Here is a 21,470-nt window from a genome sequence, read left to right as displayed (position 1 = left end):
TGACGCAATATTAATATTCATGAGATCTAAAACGCGCGTTTCGCGCAATATTAGCATTATTATTATTTTATTTTTTTATTTTAAGTGAAAAATATAACTCTAATCGTCCTTTGTTTTTTATTGTTATTAATTATTAATTATTTTAATTTTTAAATTGATTTAAAGATTATTCCCCCCATTTGTTACGTAGTTTATATTTATAGTATATGAATTTTATTTTTTATTTTTTTCACAAAACAACGTATTCTAAATAGCTCTAAAATAAATGCATGAAAACAATCACGATACCAATAAGAAACATAAAATAAATCTCTCAGCGCCCATCACAGCGCGTTGTTTACCTGCGCCAGCTGTGCGTCTGGAGCACCTGGGTCGGGTTTCAGAAGCAGTGGGCTGGACTGAATATCTCAGGACTTCACAGACAAGAGTTAAACACCGTTTAAATGTTTTCCAACTTGCCATGTAACACATCCATGCTCGGCGGGACTGAGTTCTAGGACTTTACGGCACGACAACCTCACAACTATTACAGCTATTCAAGGTACAGGAAAATATTTATGTTATTGTGCTTTTGAGTCTTCACTGAGAGTCCAGCTCGCAGTTTTACTTGGCTTTAAGAAGGCGATGTGGATTGTACAGTGGACTCGGTCGTGTCTGTTATGCCAGGCCGGTTTAGCAACCTTTTTTTTATTTTTTTATTTTTATATTATTTAAAAAATGTGTACTATGTCGAAAGTTTTTTAAAGGCGCCTTTGTGTAAGGAGGTGTACGAGGAGTCAGAGCGCTTTAATGGAAATCAGATGTCTTGAAAACGCACCACGCAGGAGCTTTTGAAGTCGGTGCTCATTGAACTGTCCACTGAACAATATATTATTCATTATTCAACCTGAATGATGTCTTTGAATCACCCAAAAGCTTATTCGAGCTTTTATTTATTTAGTAATAGCCTACTGTAGTTTGTAGTATGTTGTGTTGTTCAGAATATTAATACATAAAGCGTCATGAAAATATAAGGCCTGTCAAGATGAAAGCCAGATGCTTTTTGGCTACATATATACATATCTGTCTTATCCTGCTACAACTTGTTCTGAGTTTTCTGGCTCCCTTATAGCTTTGTAAACACTGACAATTTGCATGTTGGTTCAATTGCATGCCAGCCAGACACATTGTGTGCACTGTGGTTTATGTTTTAAAGGTTAGATGCAGTCAGGGTGGATTCCTTGTGTCTTGGATATCTTGTGTGATTCACAAGGAATGTTAAACTTGTAATTTTGAAGACCTGAGAGATTCCAGAGGCAACTTGAGACTCTTTAGAGTGCCACAGGGCTGCACAAAAACAAACAGAGAAGAACTAGTATCAATGATCAGAGAGAGTCTGAGTTATATATATATATATATATATTATACACATACACATAAAAATCAACCCATTGTATCAGGATGACTAACAGGGTTTTGTCAATGTTCTGTAAGGGCCATCATTGTCTGAAATTTGACCTGACACCCAGTCACTCCCCAGTCTTGTTAACCCAAATCTGATTAAATGTCTTGATTTCTGAGTTGATATTTTGACTTTTCAACAGTGTCAGGACATGCAATAGGCTGATCTGTGTGATTTTGCATTTGCGTCTGATTTTGTGTAGATTTTTCAGTATTGGGAGTTTTATTTCGCATCACTAATTTGATAATTTACTCATCCTCATTTTGTTCCAAACCCGACTGACTTTCTTCTGTGGAATGTTTTGAAGAACATCCAGTAACTTTCAAAGATTCAGTTAAAGACATCTTGAAAAAAATATTTTCTTTAGTTTTCCACAGAATAATTAAAAATAAAGCACGAGGATGAGAAAATGATGACAGAATTGTAATTTTTTGTTTTTCACAGGAACATTCCGCCCACAGTTTTAGGAGTGCATCAGTGTGACAGTGGGGTGAGGCTCATCAGATCCAAGTGTTTTGTATCCGCTCAGTGGTCCATGTCATGATAAAGGTTGTTGAGAACAGAATGAACTGCTCTTGAGTGTCCGCTCTCTAAAAAGATCCTTGTAATCAATGCTGATCCTTTTAATTCTTTAAAGTTCTGAGCTTTTGTACTGGCCAATATTCAATATTTACATATTTGTTTAATAGATTTTATTCTTCATCCGATGAAACTCTTATCTGCTCTGTCTTAGTTGGTTATAAATCATTACACCTTTTTGGCAAGGCCCTACTGAATTGTAAACCTGTTACATGCTGTTTGAATTCATGCCATAATTCATTCTTATCTGAAACACTCTTGTGGTCTACAATGAATGACAGTTCTGTCAGGACCACTATCGTCAAAATGATAGATACTTAGCATAAAGTTTGGTTTGGCGGTATGGTTCTGTTCTGGGCAAAAAACTCCCTGCCCATCCATGCAGCCTGTCATGAATGAGCAGGGAGAGCAGCAATAATAACCCCCCTAGGGTTAACAGAACAGAACAAGGCAGATATCATTAATGTACTTAATGATATTTAAGTGTAACACTTTATTCAAGATAAAGGAGTCTGATTAGCAAGGAATATCAGAAAGCCAAGTCCTGACTGTGGCGAAAGGAGGAGCTGGGGATGGAGGAGGAGGAATGCCACGATAGGTGTCGTATTCCTATAGGTAGATGTGATCAGCTGAGAATCAGCTGATGCAAGCTTGACTCACGTGACCTGCCAGAACTAACGCTAACGCTTAATTTTTGGTTGGTTTCAATGCCATGAGATAGCGTCATGTCTGAGATATGTTACTTATAATTAGTATTATGACTTAAAGGAATAGTTCGCTCAACTTTTATGTTCCTCCAAATCGGTATGACTTACTTTCTTCTGTTGGTCAAAAAAGAAGATATTTATTGTACATGCAATGAAAGTCAAATGAGTCCAAAACAACAGTGGACCACACTGATTTCAAAGGACGAATAAAACTGATCTGATCTTTAAAAATATATTTTGTTTTCCATGGAAGAAAGGCAGAATGACTTGAGTGTGAGTAAATGATGACTGAGCTGTCATTGTTGGGTGAACTATCTGTTTAATTGAGCATCTGGAGAACTGTGGTGATCTAAATGCAGCTTGGGTTGAGCAGTATTTATATCGCATGATGTCAGTCTCACAGCAGTTGTTTCATTATGACATACTGATGAATAAAAGTCTCATGAAAATGTAACATTTGTTGTCATGTCTGAAAATAGGGATTGGTGTGTAGAAGAAGAAGCGTGTCTGCCTAAACACTCTACAAATGAAGCCTGCCTGTAATCTAGGGCTGACTAATGATTATTTTGATAATTTATCTGTTGATTTCTTTGGTTAATTGGATGACAAAAAAAGAACAATTATAATGCATTAAATAAAAATAAAGAAATTATAATTATAATTAATTAAAGTTATAATAGAACTAATTAATAATTTACAAAAATGTTATTCTACATCCTGCCCAGTGCAATTTGAAGGCTTTGAAAACAAATAATACATGTATTGTTGTAGGCTATGATAAACATTATATGTGCAAAAAAGGGTTAAAATATTACATTAAAAATAAATAATTTGTAAAATAAATAAATGATTTTTTTAAAAGTTTAATATCATGCAGATCAGGGCAAAGGGCAGCAGAGGATATTATTGAAGAGGATCGTGCAGAACCTGTGCAAGCCCAGATTTTAATGGTAGACCTATGTTTTTTGTTTGTTGTTGTCTCGTTCTTCTAGATACGCTGTTATGTGTAAATGCTACTACTTATGTTAGCTTTTAATATATGGTTTTATCCTGATTAAAGCTTTAATACAGTACGGCAACTGTATGCACGTCCATGTATAATGCTTCTCATAGCTATGTGAAAATAAGTGTATAAATGGAATAGAGCTGATGATCTGAATGAGAGAGAGAGAGAGAGAGAGCGAGAGAGCAAGAGAGAGAGATGCAGAGTGTGTGCAGAGCAGGGGGACGCACGGAACAGTATTAAGAACCGCTGCTTTAGAACATTGATTTTGAAACTTGTGAATCCATTAGAATCGTTAGAAGACAGAATCGCGATTCATATATGAACAGATTTTTACGTTCACCTCTAGTTTTCTCTTCCTCTTCTCTAAAGCAGCGCAGCATGGCCTCGCCCCCTTTGCTGCCTTTTCCCGGGGGGCGGGGTTTATCTGGGTTTGTGATGTCATGAACCCGGGAAGTAACTTGTTGTAGTCCCTACCAGCTGTTTTTGTAGGCATTAAACCGCCAGAATTTTAAAAGACGATATCTCCGTTTGCATTGAACTTTCAGCTTCGTAACTTTGCAGATATTGTTTATGATCAAACAGCAACATTACACACTAACTAACGTTAAAAAAGTGAAATTGCAATCAACCACCCCTTTAACAACTGATTGTGAAACTGGGTTGAGAAAGAGAGAACATGAGCAAAAGGTTTCTGTAACCACACCTTATTCCATCAGTAGAAAGCTCTGCTGTCTTAATCTTTTAGTCTTTGTGGTTTCCGCCCCAGGCTCTGAATGGGCTAGGTCTTATCAGCACAGGACGAGAGTTATTATTAGCCTGTGTCACTCTCAACTCCACATTCCAGATTCACTGTACCAGGCCTGAGTCCAACGGCACTGCAACTAAAGTGCTAAGTTATCAGTCACGCAAAGCCTTAACGTCTCAATCGGCAAATGACTGCGGAGCAGTGAATGAGAGGTGGAGATCAGCGATTAAGATCGGACAGGTAGCAAAAAGAGAGAATGTGAGAGGATAGATAGAACAAATATCAAGATACATCAGGGGGGTGAAGACTATTGTGCTTTTAGGAAAAGGGTGACTAGACGTCTGTCGCCGGCTGGTGCTGTCCTTGGAAATGTCCCTGATGTTTTACTGCGTGTTCAGAAAAACACGTGAAGTAAAACAACACTTAATGTGCTAGATGTCACATGCCTGTTAAAAAGAAGCATATCATTCATCACATACTGTATAGTGCGGAATTCATCTTTTGAATTCCAGAAACTCAGTGAACAGGAGGTAATTGCAGTCTATATACAGTAACAGTAGTGTTTAAAAATGTGGCTTTTTTTATGTATTCAGCAAGGATGTATTAAATTGATCAAAAGTGACAGAAAATACTTTTACACTGTTACAAATGAATGCTGTCAAAGAAATACTGTTCTTTCTATTCGTGAATGGATCAAAAACAAATATTAAGCAGCACAGCTGTTTTTACATTGATAAAAATAGGAAATGTTTGAATGATTTCTGAAGGATCTGAAGACTGAAATAATGGCTGCTGGAAAATCAGCTTTTCCATCACAGGAATAGATTACAGTGTAAAATATATTAAAATAGACACATTTTAAATTGTAATAATGTTTCACAATTTTACTGTTTTACTCTGTCTTTGAAAAATCTTGCTGACCCCAATCTTTTGAACGCTAGCACATGTAAAAAAAGTTCTTGTAGTTATTTACTAATTTCTGTCTCTTTAGATTATTAGTTACATCATCTAAATAATTATTTTATGTCAGATTCATGTTACTTTTCTAGTTGCATTCATAACATTTTCAAGTACTAGCTGTCACTAGTAGCTGCTTACGCATGGTTGTGGGTGTGCACTGTTAATAATTTTTTTTTTTTATAGAGATAATTATAAAAGATTATGCCAAACAACTTAATTTGCCAAATAAAGCTTTCATTCTCATTGTTCATTTGCATTCTCATGTTCTTCTTTATGATATCAGGACAGTTGTATCACCCTGACATTCGATAACTGATACAAACAAACTAGAGCATGAATTCAGACAGCATGTAACATGTAGGTGTACTCAAGTCATTGTATGTGTGAACAGTTTTTTTTTTAATATATAATATTCAAGTTCAAGTTCAAGTTGAGCTTTATTGTCATTCTGCTACATGTGGCTCTGATGCTCCGGTACCGTCTATATACATATACATATATATATATATATATATATATATAAATTTAGAGACGGACATAAATAGACATAAAGTGTTGGTCATTGACCCTAAGTAAAACTATATGTTTTTCAATTCATAAGATAAGATTGAAAATTTTCAGTGATACTGACTGCTCACGTAAGAAATCTGGTCACCTTTAGGAACGGAGGAGGGAGTTTTGAATTGAGTTTGTGGAGGTGACCCAGGCCGTGCTGTCTAATGTGAATCAATAAGCCAGTAAGGGTTAGTAGACTCTGTTGATCTTGACAAAACAAACAAGACAGAGTGGCTTGAGTTAGTGCCCTTCTACAAAAGGCGCATGTACACACATACACAGTTTATTACTCTGTGAAAGCTTCAAATTAAAGAAAGAATCAAAGAATCTTCTGGAAGTGAATAACTGCCAGGTAATCAATTTAAACCATAGTAACAAATATAACCCCACTCAACATTCGCCAAATGTAAGCTTAATGTTTCTGATAAATCATTATTATCACAAAGGGCAACAGTGGCATGATGTAGCATGTTTTAACTTAAGATGAGTGATGTTTTCACACCTAATTCTCTATAACGTGCAGCAGCTTTTGACCTTGTGTGTGGGACAAGTTATTCTGCCAGCTGGATGACTCAGTATTGAGTAAGCCAGAAGAACTGACTGGCTCATCGAAAAATGCACAAAGAACAGACACATTACTAATAAACATCTGTTTTTTAGAGGGTGAAAGTCTAACAAAACGTGTCTTATGTGATTCAGATATATATGCATGACTTTGTATCTGTGTGTCTTATCGTCCCACAAGTGCTCACGTCTTTATTTTCACTCATGTTGGGTAAGCATGTGAAAGTCGTAAGTCATGTTTCTAGTGCCATTTGCATGGGAGTCGAAGCTCTCCATTCAAAGGCCTTCAGTGCACAGTGAATTATACTAGTATAAAGAAGGGGTTGCAGCAACAGATGTCAGATGTGGACAGCAGACTACTTCATAAATCACAAAGGGTGTTTCTCTGTGTACAATGTAATGTAGGCAGTTTTTGAACTGGAGGTGTTGGAATGCTTAAAAACAGTCCACTTGTCTCTCAAGTCCTGCTGTATGTCAGTGTTTTAGTAGGCGGGTGATTTTAGTTCAGGGCTCTCACAGCCTGGAGGAAAAAGCTGTTGAGCAGTCTGGCAGAGCGGGCTCTGATGCTCCGGTACCGTCTATATACATATACATATATATATATATATATATATATATAAATTTAGAGACGGACATAAATAGACATAAAGTGTTGGTCATTGACCCTAAGTAAAACTATATGTTTTTCAATTCATAAGATAAGATTGAAAATTTTCAGTGATACTGACTGCTCACGTAAGAAATCTGGTCACCTTTAGGAACGGAGGAGGGAGTTTTGAATTGAGTTTGTGGAGGTGACCCAGGCCGTGCTGTCTAATGTGAATCAATAAGCCAGTAAGGGTTAGTAGACTCTGTTGATCTTGACAAAACAAACAAGACAGAGTGGCTTGAGTTAGTGCCCTTGTACAAAAGGCGCATGTACACACATACACAGTTTATTACTCTGTGAAAGCTTCAAATTAAAGAAAGAATCAAAGAATCTTCTGGAAGTGAATAACTGCCAGGTAATCAATTTAAACCATAGTAACAAATATAACCCCACTCAACATTCGCCAAATGTAAGCTTAATGTTTCTGATAAATCATTATTATCACAAAGGGCAACAGTGGCATGATGTAGCATGTTTTAACTTAAGATGAGTGATGTTTTCACACCTAATTCTCTATAACGTGCAGCAGCTTTTGACCTTGTGTGTGGGACAAGTTATTCTGCCAGCTGGATGACTCAGTATTGAGTAAGCCAGAAGAACTGACTGGCTCATCGAAAAATGCACAAAGAACAGACACATTACTAATAAACATCTGTTTTTTAGAGGGTGAAAGTCTAACAAAACGTGTCTTATGTGATTCAGATATATATGCATGACTTTGTATCTGTGTGTCTTATCGTCCCACAAGTGCTCACGTCTTTATTTTCACTCATGTTGGGTAAGCATGTGAAAGTCGTAAGTCATGTTTCTAGTGCCATTTGCATGGGAGTCGAAGCTCTCCATTCAAAGGCCTTCAGTGCACAGTGAATTATACTAGTATAAAGAAGGGGTTGCAGCAACAGATGTCAGATGTGGACAGCAGACTACTTCATAAATCACAAAGGGTGTTTCTCTGTGTACAATGTAATGTAGGCAGTTTTTGAACTGGAGGTGTTGGAATGCTTAAAAACAGTCCACTTGTCTCTCAAGTCCTGCTGTATGTCAGTGTTTTAGTAGGCTGGGCATGCTTTTCTTTTCACAGATGCAGAATAACATAATCATTCATGACACATGAATCTGTTACATCTGCCATCAGAGTTGAGGAAAGTTACTTTTAAAAGTAATGCATTACAATATTGTGTTACTCCATAAAAAAGTAACTAATTGCGTTACTCAGTTACCAATTTTTGTGAAGTAATGCATTGTTATTTTGTGTTGCTTTTTGTCACCTGAGTTGGGCTTGTTTATTTATTTTTAATAACAAAAAAAACTAAAAAGTTAGCCTATATTTTTGGCAACAGTAAAGGCCCTTCAACACCAAAAGTGAAACGTCTCAACCAGAAGGAAGTTCCTCTGCACCTGCACCTCGCTCTCAATTTCTCTCAACACAGGACAGGAGAGGTGTTAGTGAATAAATGGGAAAACAAAGTAACTTGCATTACTTATTTGAAAAAGTAACTCCGATATTTTCTTGTAAATTTAAAAGTATGTTGCGTTACTAGACGAAAAACTTACTTGGAAAAAGTAATCTGATTAAGTAACTTGTTAATGCGTTAGCCCCATCACTGTCTGGCATATAACACACACACACACACACACACTACTTTTTAAAAGTTTGGGGTCGGTAAGATTTTTTGTCCACCAAGGCTGCATTTATTTGATAAAAACAAAAATAACAGAAAAAACAGTAATATTGTGAAATGTAATTTGTTCATGTGATGTTTATTCCAGTTTTCAGTGTGTATGTGTGTGTATCTATCCATCCATCTGTTTGTCTGTCTATCTAGGTAAACAAAAAAATGTATTTATGTATTATAGGTTTTAATATTTCTGTATGAGTCAGATACCATGCATTCCCAAACAATGATACGATTAATTTAAATCAGGTACGCTGTTAGAGGTTGTGATGGAAAATGTCAAATTGATCTGATTTTCCTTTTTTCACTCAGGCAGCGAGTTGAATGAATTGGAGGTCACACAAACAGAAACACAAACACCATGAACTCCCAGGGCAACTTTGGCAGCAGCTTTTTGTGTGAGTATTTCAGTACACCAGTAATGTTTAATTCCTATGTGTAGGCGATGTAGGATAGGACATGATGCAGCAGGTTACATGTCTAAGCATGCTGATATTTTTTGAGTGTCTTCAGAATGGCATATAATGTGCTACATAGGTCTGGAGTGGCTTGTTATATCCTGTTGTGTGTTTGTTCAATGTTTGTTTGTGTGTGTATGTTGTAGTTCAGTCCATCAACGATGAACTGAGCGCATCTTTGGCCACAGCAGATGAGCTTTCACGGGAATTCAGCTCTCTCCTGTCAGATGCCACTCCTGTCATGCAAACCACTACTTCAGAGGTACAGAATTAATTATTGCCTTTAAAGGAGACCTATTATGCCCCTTTATACAATATGCAATATAAGTCTCAGGTGTCCCCAGAATGTGTCTGTGAAGTTTCAGCTCAAGATACCCCACAGATCACTTATTATATCATTTTGAAAATGCCTATTTTGAATGGAAGGAGAAACATGCATGCATGTCTCTTTAAATGCAAATGGACTGTTCCTTTACAGCTTGTACTCTGCTAAAAAAACATCTGTTTGGTTTTGATTATCATGTCAATCGCACTGAGATCATGCGTTTTAAACCATATTAGTTTCAACTTCTAATATGCGGTTTTCTGAGCGCACACATTCGAAGCACGCGCACAGAAAGCGGCTGTCACATGGCATGTGAGTACTAAACTAAGCTCTCTTTCATGTCTTATTGCGCTTAAACTGTTAAATATACACAAGTTTATGTTAAAAACACACGAGTTACAAAAATTTACTGGGTTGTACTTTTTCACGTTTTCTGGGTTGGTAGATGCACCGGGGACCTGATTATAGCACAAGTCAGATTTTCATGGTATGTTCACCTTTAAATGATGTCAAACAATCCTCCAGAGTTTCCATCTACATTGCAGTTTTAGATGGTGCAGATGTGGCTATATTGGTTTAGTGGACACCGACATCATGCGTGAATATTTTCCTTGGTATTTTTCTTGTAGAGTTCTGGCCCCAAACCCCAGAGCAGCAGCAATGGCAATGGCAGTTTGTACAGCGCAAACAAGAATGGAAATGAGAGCATCAGTACAAGCTTCTCCTTTTCCCAGAGCTCCATGAGCAGCCTGAGCTCAGACTCCAGCATCAGCAGGAAGGAATCCAACCTGGACCTTCCTCCTGCTGTCACAGTTCGATCTTCACCTCCTGCACCTCATCTAGACAGTATGAAATTCAAGCCTTCATCTCCTAGTCCTTTAACCCAGCAGCATTCCTCTTTTACAAACCGTAAAGACAGCTCGGATTCACGATATTCTTTCGACCAAATTACTCCCCCTAATATGTCTCCAAATTCAATAAGACGAATGACACAGATGCCGTTGAGGCCTCAAGATCGAAGCACAAGAGGATCGTTGAGCTATGGGGAGCTATCCAGCCCTACCTATGAAAACAAAACCTCTCGCACCTCGCTGCAGCCCTCAGCGAGCCCCTTGTCTTCGATTCCTAGGTCTCCGAGGTTGGATCGAGCACCTTCTCAGCCTTTTAGTCAACCAGCAGCCAGTACGCTACCACGCAACTTCCAGCCATTCAGACCCTTAGGTAATTGGGACTTAAGTGTATTCAAATGCATAAAAATATACACTCTTAAAAATAAAAGTTCTTTATTGGTATCTATGGTTCCATGAAGAACCTTTAAAGGGTTAGTTCACCCAAAAATGAAAATTGTGTCATTAATTACACTCACCCTCATGTTGCTTCAAACCCGTAAGACCTTCGTTCATCTTCGGAACACAAATTAAGATATTTTTGATGGAATCTAAGAGCTGTCTGACCCTGCATAGACAGCAATGCAACTGAAATGTTCCCAAGTCCAGAAACGTAGCAAGGAGATCTGTAAAATAATCCATGTGACATCAGTGGTTCAACCACAATTATACGAAGCTACGAGAATACTTTTTGTGCGCAAAAGAAAAAAAAATAACGACTTTATTCAACAATTCGTCTCCTCCGCATCACCCTGGTGCTTTTTTTTCTTTTGCGCAAAAAAGTATGCTCGTAGCTTCGTATAATTGTGGTTGAACCACTGATGTCACATGGATTATTTTACAGATCTCCTTGCTACGTTTCTGGACTTGGGAACATTTCAGTTGTGTTGCTGTCTATGCAGGGTCAGACAGCTCTTAGATTCCATCAAAAATATCTTAATTTGTGTTCCGAAGATGAATGAAGGTCTTGCGGGTTTGAAACGACATGAGGGTGAGTAATTAATGACACAATTTTCATTTTTGGGTGAACTATCCCTTTAACATCCATAAAACATTTCTATTGCACATTGTACTTTAAATGTTCTTCACATTTTGAAAAAATAGATCTTTTAAGAACTGTTTACTGAAAAGTTCTTTGGGAAACTCAAAATGGTTCTTCATTGGCATTCAAAAAACTCTCTTGGAAGCTTTATTTCTTATGAGTGTACAGTTGGATCCGAAGGTCTTTGGTTGGTAGTAAACTTGTGTGTTTGCTATAATGAAATTCTGTTTGTTTCTTTATTAAACAATGTAGAGCCTCTCAGTTTTGTTAAAAACTGAGAAGATTGTTCTTCTATCTTCTTTCAGAAGAAGGAATGCAGAGGCAAAAGAACCCCCCTAAGTGGAATGAGACTGACCTGGATGCATCATACGAAAAAAAGCCTCACCACACCTATGACAGTGAGTTACACAATTTTCATGTTTATTTGATAGCAACATTAAAAAAAAAAACATTTTAAACTCATGTTGGATTGCATACATTTGCATTATTCATTACTTAACCTGGAGGCAACAATTAAAAGAAATTATTAAAAGGCCCGTTTCTGTTCTTCAAATATTTTCATTGAAATTGAGTGCCTATTTTATATTGTTATCAGAATAAAAAATGATAAAGAAACACATTTATTAAACTAATAAATAAACAGTGTATCAGACTTCACTTTGACTGCTACATGACAGAATTCTTAATTTGCTTAATGTTACATAAATGCTAAGTAAATACTAAAAAAGTAAAAGGTTAAAAAAATATTGAAAATATTTGAAATGGATAATGCAAAGAAAATCTAAATAAACATAAAGCATGATAAATTCTTTACAGTCTATTCCTCAGTCACTTAGTATTGCTTCTTTGTAGCAATCTTTCTTTGCGTGAACATTTGGGCGGCGTTATGTAAATCTTCCCACACAGTGACAGACATGTGGGGGCATGTTTGAACGAGGCATTTTAGGAGGGCGTGGACGAGTCTAAACTTATAAAGAATATCTCTTTAGGTTTGAGTCTTTAGTCTTGCAACTTTAGGGATCTAATCTATGCAGATAAGATAACTTGTAACACTCCAAAGAGAAAGGAAAACTTGAAATTGCATCATATGACCCCTTTAAGCCTTCATAATATACAAATAATTCATATGACTTCAGTGCTCTAAAAGTTTACAATATTATTATTAATATTCTCTAATTCTTTTTCTCCAGTGCTCTACACAATCTTTACATTTTTATTAAAATTCAAGATAGTATTCAAACTTCCATTATTAACCATTTAACCATACATCATTATTAACCATTTATCGCCATGTCGTGTGCTTGCAATGTGAAGACATTGTTTGTTACCATCATGCAATAGAGGATTGACTGTAAGCACAAACCAGCATCTGTAGTCTAGTCACTCTCTCAATGTTAATTCTTTCTTAATTACATGATTCCCTTATTTTTGTTGTAGAGAATGAATGGATCAGACCATCTGTACCCAACAGCAACTGGAAAGAATCAAACCTGGACGCACCTCCTGCTGCTAAGAAGGTATGCAGACTTTGTGTTGTGTGTGAACATGTTTGTAGGTGCATGTGCATTAATGTGTCTTAATTTTGCTCAGGGCACTACTACAGTAAAATGGCATTTGTTGAATTAACTGAACAAATGAAATCAGGGATCTGAGCCAAAGATGTTCAAGGACAAATCTGTTGACATTTTCTTTCTTTCTCTCCCACACGTCTTTTCATTTGCCTTTTTCCTCTTAGTTCCTGTATAGTGGTTTGTTGCCAGCTGGTTAACCACTCTGACTTGTTGAACCAATAGGAAAAAAAAACATCATGTTTGTATATAATTATGTTTTAAGACTTTCCAGGTAATAGAAACAAGTGTAGACAATTCCCATATGAAACAGGCAACAGCTGCTGTCACATTTTCTTACAAGCCTGTTACTGTTACTTACTGTCTTGCACTCTCCTGTTAAAGCTGGAATGGAATAAAAATATAAAAAAGGTAATTGTGATCTCACAATTCTGAGTTTATATCTCAAAATGTCAGAAGTGTCAGTTTTTTTTGTTAAATACCGGGGGGAGTCAAAATTGCAAGATAAAAACTTTTTTTTTTTTTGAGGGAAAAAAGTCAGAATTGCAGATCGCAATCACGAAATTTATTTTTTATTCTGTGGCAGAAATATGCTTCCATTTTATGTTATCACTTAAAGAAAAAGTTCTCTAATTCTCATAGCTTCTTTCTCTGTCTCTTTCATCAGAATACTGTGTCCCGTTCGCTCCCATCATCCCACAGCTCGCTCCCGAGGAACACTCGTATCTCAGTGCCCCCTGAACTCGCCTCAAGCACCAGCTCACCTTACGGCCCTCAGCCAATCAGTTCCCGTATCTCCATTCCACCTGAAAGCTCTGGAGTCAGTAAGCAGAGGCCGATCCCGCTTTCTGTCATCATGAGGCTCCAGAACCCGTACTATGCTGCGGCTGTCACCAGATACGCCCCTGGCCCAATGGGAGAGCCCCAGCATCTTCCCCTGCCCCGAGAGTACCTGCGGCAAAATCGGACACCTCAACCTCCGCAACCTCAAAGACAACCTCCCTACTATAGAGAAGGTACCTTCAACCAGAAGCCATGAGTGGGCCGACAGGCACTCGTATACGAGTCAATGACTTGACACTCATTTTTTGGTCTGCATCTATTAATGTATTTAAAAATACATAAAAAATGCAGTTCATACATACAGTGACTTTGAAACAACATGTCATGAGAATGCTTTTGTTTTCTGAAATAAAATTCATTTTGATTTTTTTTTTGAGGGGGACATACAGTAAAATCACTTTAAAAACTCATTAAAGGAATCTTAAAATTAATTATTTAAATAAAACATAATTATGTACAGTAGTTTGGCATAGTCTTGTATTATTATTTCTATTATTACTTCTGATTATTAACATTTCCACACATATTAAAAATTCATGAAATAAATATTTAATATGTATTTAGTGTTGTATTTTTTTTATATATTAATATTTGAACTGCCTGCCAAATCAAAATCATGTGGTTAAACATGCAGAAAAACATACAAATAAATCAGGAAATTATATCATAGAGTGGATCCCTGCAGACCCTCATGACTGTCAAGGTCAGTAAGTCTATTACAATATCAGATAATTTGACCATTATATGATGAAGGCAAGTTTAGTTTGAAAATGTCATGTTGTGCAACTCCTCAAAAATGTAATATTTGTAAATGAATCCTTTGTTTTTAAAACCATTTTGAAAACCATTAATACAAAGATTACATTTCAAAGAACTACATTTTTAAATTATTATTATTTTATTATGGACACTCTTATTTGTCTTTGACCCATGTATGTATGTATTGTATATATGTATGTATGTATTTAACTGCAGTTTGCAATTTAAAATTTTCATTATATAAATTTTTTCTTATCAGCAGTACTTCACCCTGGAGATGTTGATGCGGAGCTTGAGAGACAGGACAAAACAGAAGGCCCTGTGTACTTAACTGACCAAGGCATGAAACCAGAAGAGGGTAAAGTGGAGGATACAGAGATGCCTCCTCGCCCTCTCAGCCCCACACGTCTACAGCCCATGGTGGCCCCACAGACAGAGTTGGACACTGACCTGGACGAAGTGATGCGTATCCGGGCCGAGTTCCCCAGGGCCCTGAAGAAACGCGGCTCAGTCGAAATTCCTCAGACCCTGCACAACCTGCCCCTTACCCAACCGCACAACCATTACAAGCAAATGATCAATAAACTGTTTCGCAGGAAGACCATCCGTGTCAAAGGAGAACCAGCTGCTGAAAGTAGCAGCTCTTCAGATGGGGAAGACACTTCCAAATCTGCTGTAGCTATAGTTCCAGTACCAATCACAGAGATACAGGTCTCTTCCGAACAGAAGGTGAGGGGCAGACAGATTACACAGATACAGTAGAGACCAGTGACAGTTAAGAGGATATTTGATTTGAATCTCTCTTCTCTTTCAGGGTATTCACTCTATCTTACGGAAGGGCAGCAAAGCCAATAAATCCTCCAGCCGTAGGGCTCACCTTAGCCCACTGGTGCTGATGTTGGATGGGTCTTTAGTAGGAGAGTTAGAAATTGTGCAGAGGGCTGCGCAGGAGGTATGTCTCACTGCTTTGGTACCTTGCACTATGGTTGCTTAGAGGTGGTGGCAACTAGCATCAGCACTGAATAGGGTTACTTTCAGTCTGGGGCAACAGCACACCAAAAAACAGGCACCACACAACTTAATTGAGTGTAAGACAGGGTAGGGGTGTGTCAGTATATACCACTATTGATGATAACCATTATATAAAAAAAAATGGAAATACTGTGATATTATTGCACATAAAATAATATTGTAAATAATAAAGTGTCAGTAACTGGTTGACACTCCAATATGGTACGCAGGAGTATTGCATCATAATGCTGGTTGCCATGTGTCATAAAACAGAAAAAATCCCCCCGCAAAATTATGTTAGATATCACAATAATATTGTTATTGTGAATTCTCTTGACCATGATAAAAATAAAAATCTGATATTATGACAGACCAAGTCTTTAATGTATTTTGTTTTTTACATTTGAATATAAAACTTTTAAAAATAATTTAAACAAATGACAAATAAAAACTAGCAGTGAATTAGCTTGCTAAAAAATTATTTTAAGATTAAATAAAATAAAAATTTGAGGTTGCTAAGAAATTACTACTTGTTGTGTGCACTAAAATAGGAACAAAAACGGACTTTTTGATGTTTATAAAAATGTTCTGAGGCCTTTCTAACTAGAAACTAAAAAACTTAATGATAATAATAATACTCCAGCACAGATCAAATCTAAATGTAAAATATTTAAAATTATAATAAATATGAAAATAATAACAAAAAATAACAATTCTTGCATATATAAAATGCTTAAAAAATACATAAAAATGTATATTGAAAAACAAAATACAAATAAATTAGAAAAAATAGGGACATTTTCAAAACTTTAATAAGTCTTTCACGTAGTTAAAATGCAAAAGCATCCTACTTGTAAATGTTTCATGTTACATAATTCTTCAGTTTGTCATTTTAAGAGTGCACTTGTGTGTCCCTGTATAGGTGAGTGACCCAAGCCAGGCTAATGATGAAGGCATCACAGCCCTTCACAATGCCATCTGTGGTGGACACTTCCAAGTGGTGGAGTTTCTCGTGCGGATAGGGGCTAACGTTAGCGCTCCAGACAGCCACGGCTGGTGAGATGATCAATTTAATAAGTGTATATATAAATTCTTATATATTTGCATGTGAACAGCACATATTCACTTTTGTCTCACTAACCAGGACGCCCTTGCACTGCGCTGCATCCTGTAATGACCGGCAAATGTGTGAGTTTCTGGTGCGGAACGGAGCAGCGGTGATGGCCGTGACAGACAGTGATGGGGCCACAGCGGCACAGAAGTGTGACCCCTACGCCCCGGGCTTCGAGGAGTGTGAGAGCTTCCTGAGAGGTGAGGGTGATGTCATGAGAAAAATGAAAACAGACTTTACTTGTGTACACAGGTAAACTGCATGGCGCAAACACCTACATGTGCGTTAACTCCCAGCGTTATATTTAGCATGTCACAATGAGCTGTACATTCCTGAGTTAATAGTATCAGCGTCTCATATGGGTTGGAAACAATGGTCAGTACTAGTCAGCTAATTCATAAACTATTGGGTGGAAATGACATTTTAATACACCCTTATTAAAGGGTTACTCCACCCCAAAATGAACATTTTGTCATTAATCACTTACTTCCAACCCTGTAAAAGCTTCGTTCGTCTTCGGAACACAATTTAAGATATTTTGGATGAAAACCGGGAGGCTTGTGACTGTCCCATTGACTGCCAAGTAAATAACACCGTCAAGGCCCAGAAAAGTGTGAAAGACATCGTCAAAATAGTCCATCTGCCATCAGTGGTTCAATCTGAATTTTATGAAGCTACGGGTATACTTTTTGTACGCAAAGAAAACAAAAATAACGACTTTATTCAACAATTCGTCTCCTGCAAACTGCGTATGCTGTTCTGTGTCAGCCGCACCACACGGATACGCTGTTTTTGTTCAGATCAAAGCGTAAATAAACGTAGAAAACGTATCCATGTGGTGCAGCTGACACAGACAAGTCGAACAGCATACGCAGTTTGCATTTAGTGGATACTCTCCAAAATGGCGCTACGGTGACGTGGAAGAGACGAATTGTTGAATAAAGTCGTTATTTTGATTTTCTTTGCATACAAAAAGTATTCTCGTCGCTTCATGAAATTCAGATTGAACCACTGATGGCAGATGGACTATTTTGACGATGTCTTTCATGCCTTTCTGGGCCTTGACAGTGTTATTTACTTGGAAGTCAATGGGACATTCACAAGCCTCCCGGTTTTCATCCAAAATATCTTAAATTGTGTTCCGAAGACGAACAAAGCCTTTACGGGTTTGGAACGACATGGGGGTAAGTGATTAATGACAAAACTTTCATTTTGGGGTGGAGTAACCCTTTAACTCATAAACAATGAGTAATCTGAGCACAGTGCTGCACTGTATGAAGTAGTTTAATTTCTTTTAGCCACCATTAAGCGTGTGTTTTTGTTTAGGTGTGGAGGAAGCGATGGGTGTAGAGAACAGTGGGGTGGTGTACGCTCTTTGGGGATATCCTGCCCAGGCTCCAGATGAACTGAGCTTCAAAGAAGGAGACATGGTGACCATCCTGCAGAAGCCTGAAGGGGTGGACTGGTCATGGGCTTCACTGTGTGGCAGGGAGGGCTTCGTACCAAACAACTACTTTGGGGTAAGAAGCGCTCTTTTACAAGAAAAATAGTGGTCAGCTAGAGGTCAAGGGGTCAACATTCCAACAGAGTGCCTTGGCAAACTTCAAAAGGGGGGACGGGATGACATTAAATTATTAAATTAAATATATATAATAACTTCATTAAAATTCTAAAAACACACAAAATCAAGATTGACTGAAATCATATTTGTTTTTTCCCCTAGCTGTTTTTCTTTTTCTTTTCTTTCCCCACAGATGGGTTGTTTCAATAAAGTTTTAATTAAAGAAAATGCAGAATCATTGGAGCTTCTGGATCACAAAATGAATTGTGGTTGAATAATTCTATGTAATATATTAACATTCCCAGCATCGATTTCATGATTACAGCAGAAATATTTTAGCCAATATAGAGGGCCTTTGGATAATTTTGTTGGAAAATCAGGGGCCTTTAAGTAAAAAAAGGTTGAGAACCACTGGTCTAGGGGTACATACACACTTACCGTTGTTCTGCAGAATTTTGCAGGTGACATAGTCATTTATTTGGGAATCCACACGACTGAGAGTTTAACATGAAAACATTTCCTCTGCAGATTTCACTCGTGTTCAAATTTGTCACCTAAATATTCTGCATTGAATTCAAAATACAAAACATGTGCTGGTGTCTTCCACTGCAATATTTAAAATGCTGTTCGACTGGTGAAGTGTCACAACCCTTTGTCTTTCATACATTCCTCTAATTTTTACTTGGTTAATACAAGGTCATTTATGTCCTAATATTTATACTATTACAAGCATGCAGTGGACAGTGATGTTTGGCAGGTCTTCAGTTAACCTCATTCTTCTCGTTCTCTCTCATGCAGCTTTTTCCGAAAGTGCGGCCTAAATCACTCTGCTGAACGCATCCACGAACATAGAAGACAATAGCAATCAATGGATCTGAAACATGCAGACCAAGTCTGAATGCAGGTTTCACATGTGTTTGAATATGAGTTTTTTCTCTTCCTCCTTCCCTTTAAATTGTGTTTAATGAACAGCTATGATGGGATTTTAAACATGCACACTGTACAACTTTTCTCTATAGACCACCACGACAAAGTCGCTTCACTGGGAATAGTTTTAGCTTGTAAAGCTAAGCAGTCTACCTATTTTATTTGAGAATAGGGATTCAGTTTAATTGTATGAGCAAACTGAACTGGATTTGATACATAAATGCATAAAGTCTCATAATTTGTTTGTTCGGAAAGGTTCATTCTTTGTCTTGACTAATGTTTTTCAGCACTGAGCAGGAAGGAAATTCGTCAGTCTATCAGTATTGCTTTTGTTTATGCTTACTTTGCATGTTAGTGTATCAGTTGTTAATCAGTAATGTTGCATAGATACAAAAAAGTTTTTTAGATATGTATTTGAATAACCTGTCCTAACTCAGCTTCGGATTATTTACAGTATTCCACACCAAAACGTTAGCCTTTTTTATGTATTTTTAAACTTGTTTTTCCTGTCTGTTTTCACAGTGATCTTTATGTAGTATGAAATACGAGCTAAAGTTTTCTTCTCAAAACAATGTACTCTCCATGTGGGTTGTGTATTAAATATTTGCTTTGATGTGAGGGAAGTTTGTTTTAGAGGTGTGTGTGTGTGTGTGTGTATGTGTGTGTGTGTGCCTTGTTGAATCCACTGACTGTGACTGTTAAGACAATGACAAATTGTTACTCTCTGTAATACTCTTGCACAAAAGGAAAATAAATAAATACTAATTGTAGGTTTGTTTGATTCTTTACAGGACATGCATAATAACTTAATAAAGCTCACAGGATTATGTGTTTATTGTATCTGTGTGTGCAATGATTTTTGTGCATTAAAGCCACCAGCAGAGGGCAAAGCTAAGTCAGTCTTGTTATCACTATAAATACATTTTTCCCATGACACCTAGAGGTCACTCTAGCACAGCATTTTTATTTATTCGTGTAAACTTTGGTAGCGAGGACTGCATATGATATATGAGCTTAATTTTCTTTACCCTCTTGGTCAGGTATAAATCCATTACTATGTTTTCTGTATTTTGATTCAGTTTTAAACATTCTATAGAGAATATATTATTTGAATCATATTTGATTAATCAATTATCTAGCATTATTATGTTTACTCTAGTTTAATTGAGGCAAAACAAGCTAGTAATTAATCTTGTTAATTAAGTTCCAAAGGATTCTTTTGATCAGCCTGCTATCAGATAGGCTCTTTCATTCCACCACACTCAAAAGATGTATGCTTACATTAATTCATGAACGAATTTCATATACTCATATGCAAATATAATTTTGGGCATAGCCTAACATAATTAAAGCCACCGCCTACACTGCAAGAGCTGGAGCGTCAAACAACGCTTTTCATTTTCTGTTTGCTTGTAATATTTTTATGCTTTTGGTTAAGATTGCATAAGCCTCGAGGGGCTTTATTCTCCTGAATACAGTGTTGTGAGAGCCATGGACTCACTGTGCACTATTATAGCCACAGCTGGGTAGCCTACTCGTGTATGAATTCAGCGAAAGTATCACTTCTATAACAAAGGCAGATGTCCTCAGCGCACTGTGAAATAACCAGTGTTGGGGAAAGTTACTTTTAAAAGTAATGCATTACAATATTGCATTACTCCCTAAAAAAAGTAACTAATTACGTTACTTCGTTACTTTTGATGGAAAGTAATGCGTTATATTACTTCTGCGTTACTTTCGCGTTACTTTTTAAATATAAGCAGGGCTTGATTGTTCTGTACTCCCGATTTCTCCCAATATGGGGACAGGAGAGCTGTCAGTCAATAAATGGGAAAACAAAGTAACTGGCATTACTTTTTTGAAAAAGTAACTCAGATATTTTCTTGTAAATTCAAAAAGTAATGTGTTACTTTACTAGTTACTTGAAAAAAAGTAATCTGATTACGTAACTCGCATTACTTGTAATGAGTTACCCCCAACACTGGAAATAACCACTATTGTTACTGTTGTTAAGTGCAGTAAGTGTTATTGTTTAAAGAATTTTATACTAAATAACGCTTACGTACCAGTAGCCTACTACTTTGATGCGTCTTGTA

At 37.0% G+C, this 21,470-nt stretch overlaps 1 protein-coding gene across 5 annotated transcripts; it reads left to right on the top strand.

Annotated features, from left to right (window-relative positions):
* The first annotated feature begins 329 nt into the window (after positions 1-329).
* ppp1r13l (protein phosphatase 1, regulatory subunit 13 like) lies at positions 330-20,170 on the top strand. 5 transcript variants are annotated; one of them, XM_016471443.1, is made up of 13 exons: positions 330-541; positions 9,195-9,280; positions 9,487-9,602; positions 10,295-10,886; positions 11,903-11,992; positions 13,032-13,111; positions 13,830-14,178; positions 15,027-15,493; positions 15,579-15,716; positions 16,698-16,831; positions 16,920-17,086; positions 18,213-18,406; positions 19,246-20,170. In XM_016471443.1, the coding sequence occupies exons 2-13, from the start codon at positions 9,244-9,246 to the stop codon at positions 19,279-19,281; spliced, it is 2,400 nt and encodes a 799-aa protein (XP_016326929.1). In that variant the 5' UTR covers positions 330-541; positions 9,195-9,243; the 3' UTR covers positions 19,282-20,170. The 5 variants fall into 5 exon arrangements, with proteins under 5 accessions (XP_016326929.1, XP_016326927.1, XP_016326925.1 ...); XM_016471441.1 differs by having other exon boundaries at positions 15,024-15,493; XM_016471439.1 differs by having other exon boundaries at positions 331-541; positions 9,199-9,280; positions 11,900-11,992; positions 15,024-15,493.
* The last annotated feature ends 1,300 nt before the right edge of the window (positions 20,171-21,470 follow it).

Source organism: Sinocyclocheilus anshuiensis, unplaced genomic scaffold (assembly GCF_001515605.1).
Source record: "Sinocyclocheilus anshuiensis isolate Anshui unplaced genomic scaffold, SAMN03320099.WGS_v1.1 scaffold456, whole genome shotgun sequence".
Classification (NCBI taxonomy): Eukaryota; Metazoa; Chordata; class Actinopteri; order Cypriniformes; family Cyprinidae; genus Sinocyclocheilus; species Sinocyclocheilus anshuiensis.
Note: the sequence above shows the minus strand (reverse complement) of the source record. Positions and strands in the feature narration are given on the sequence as shown.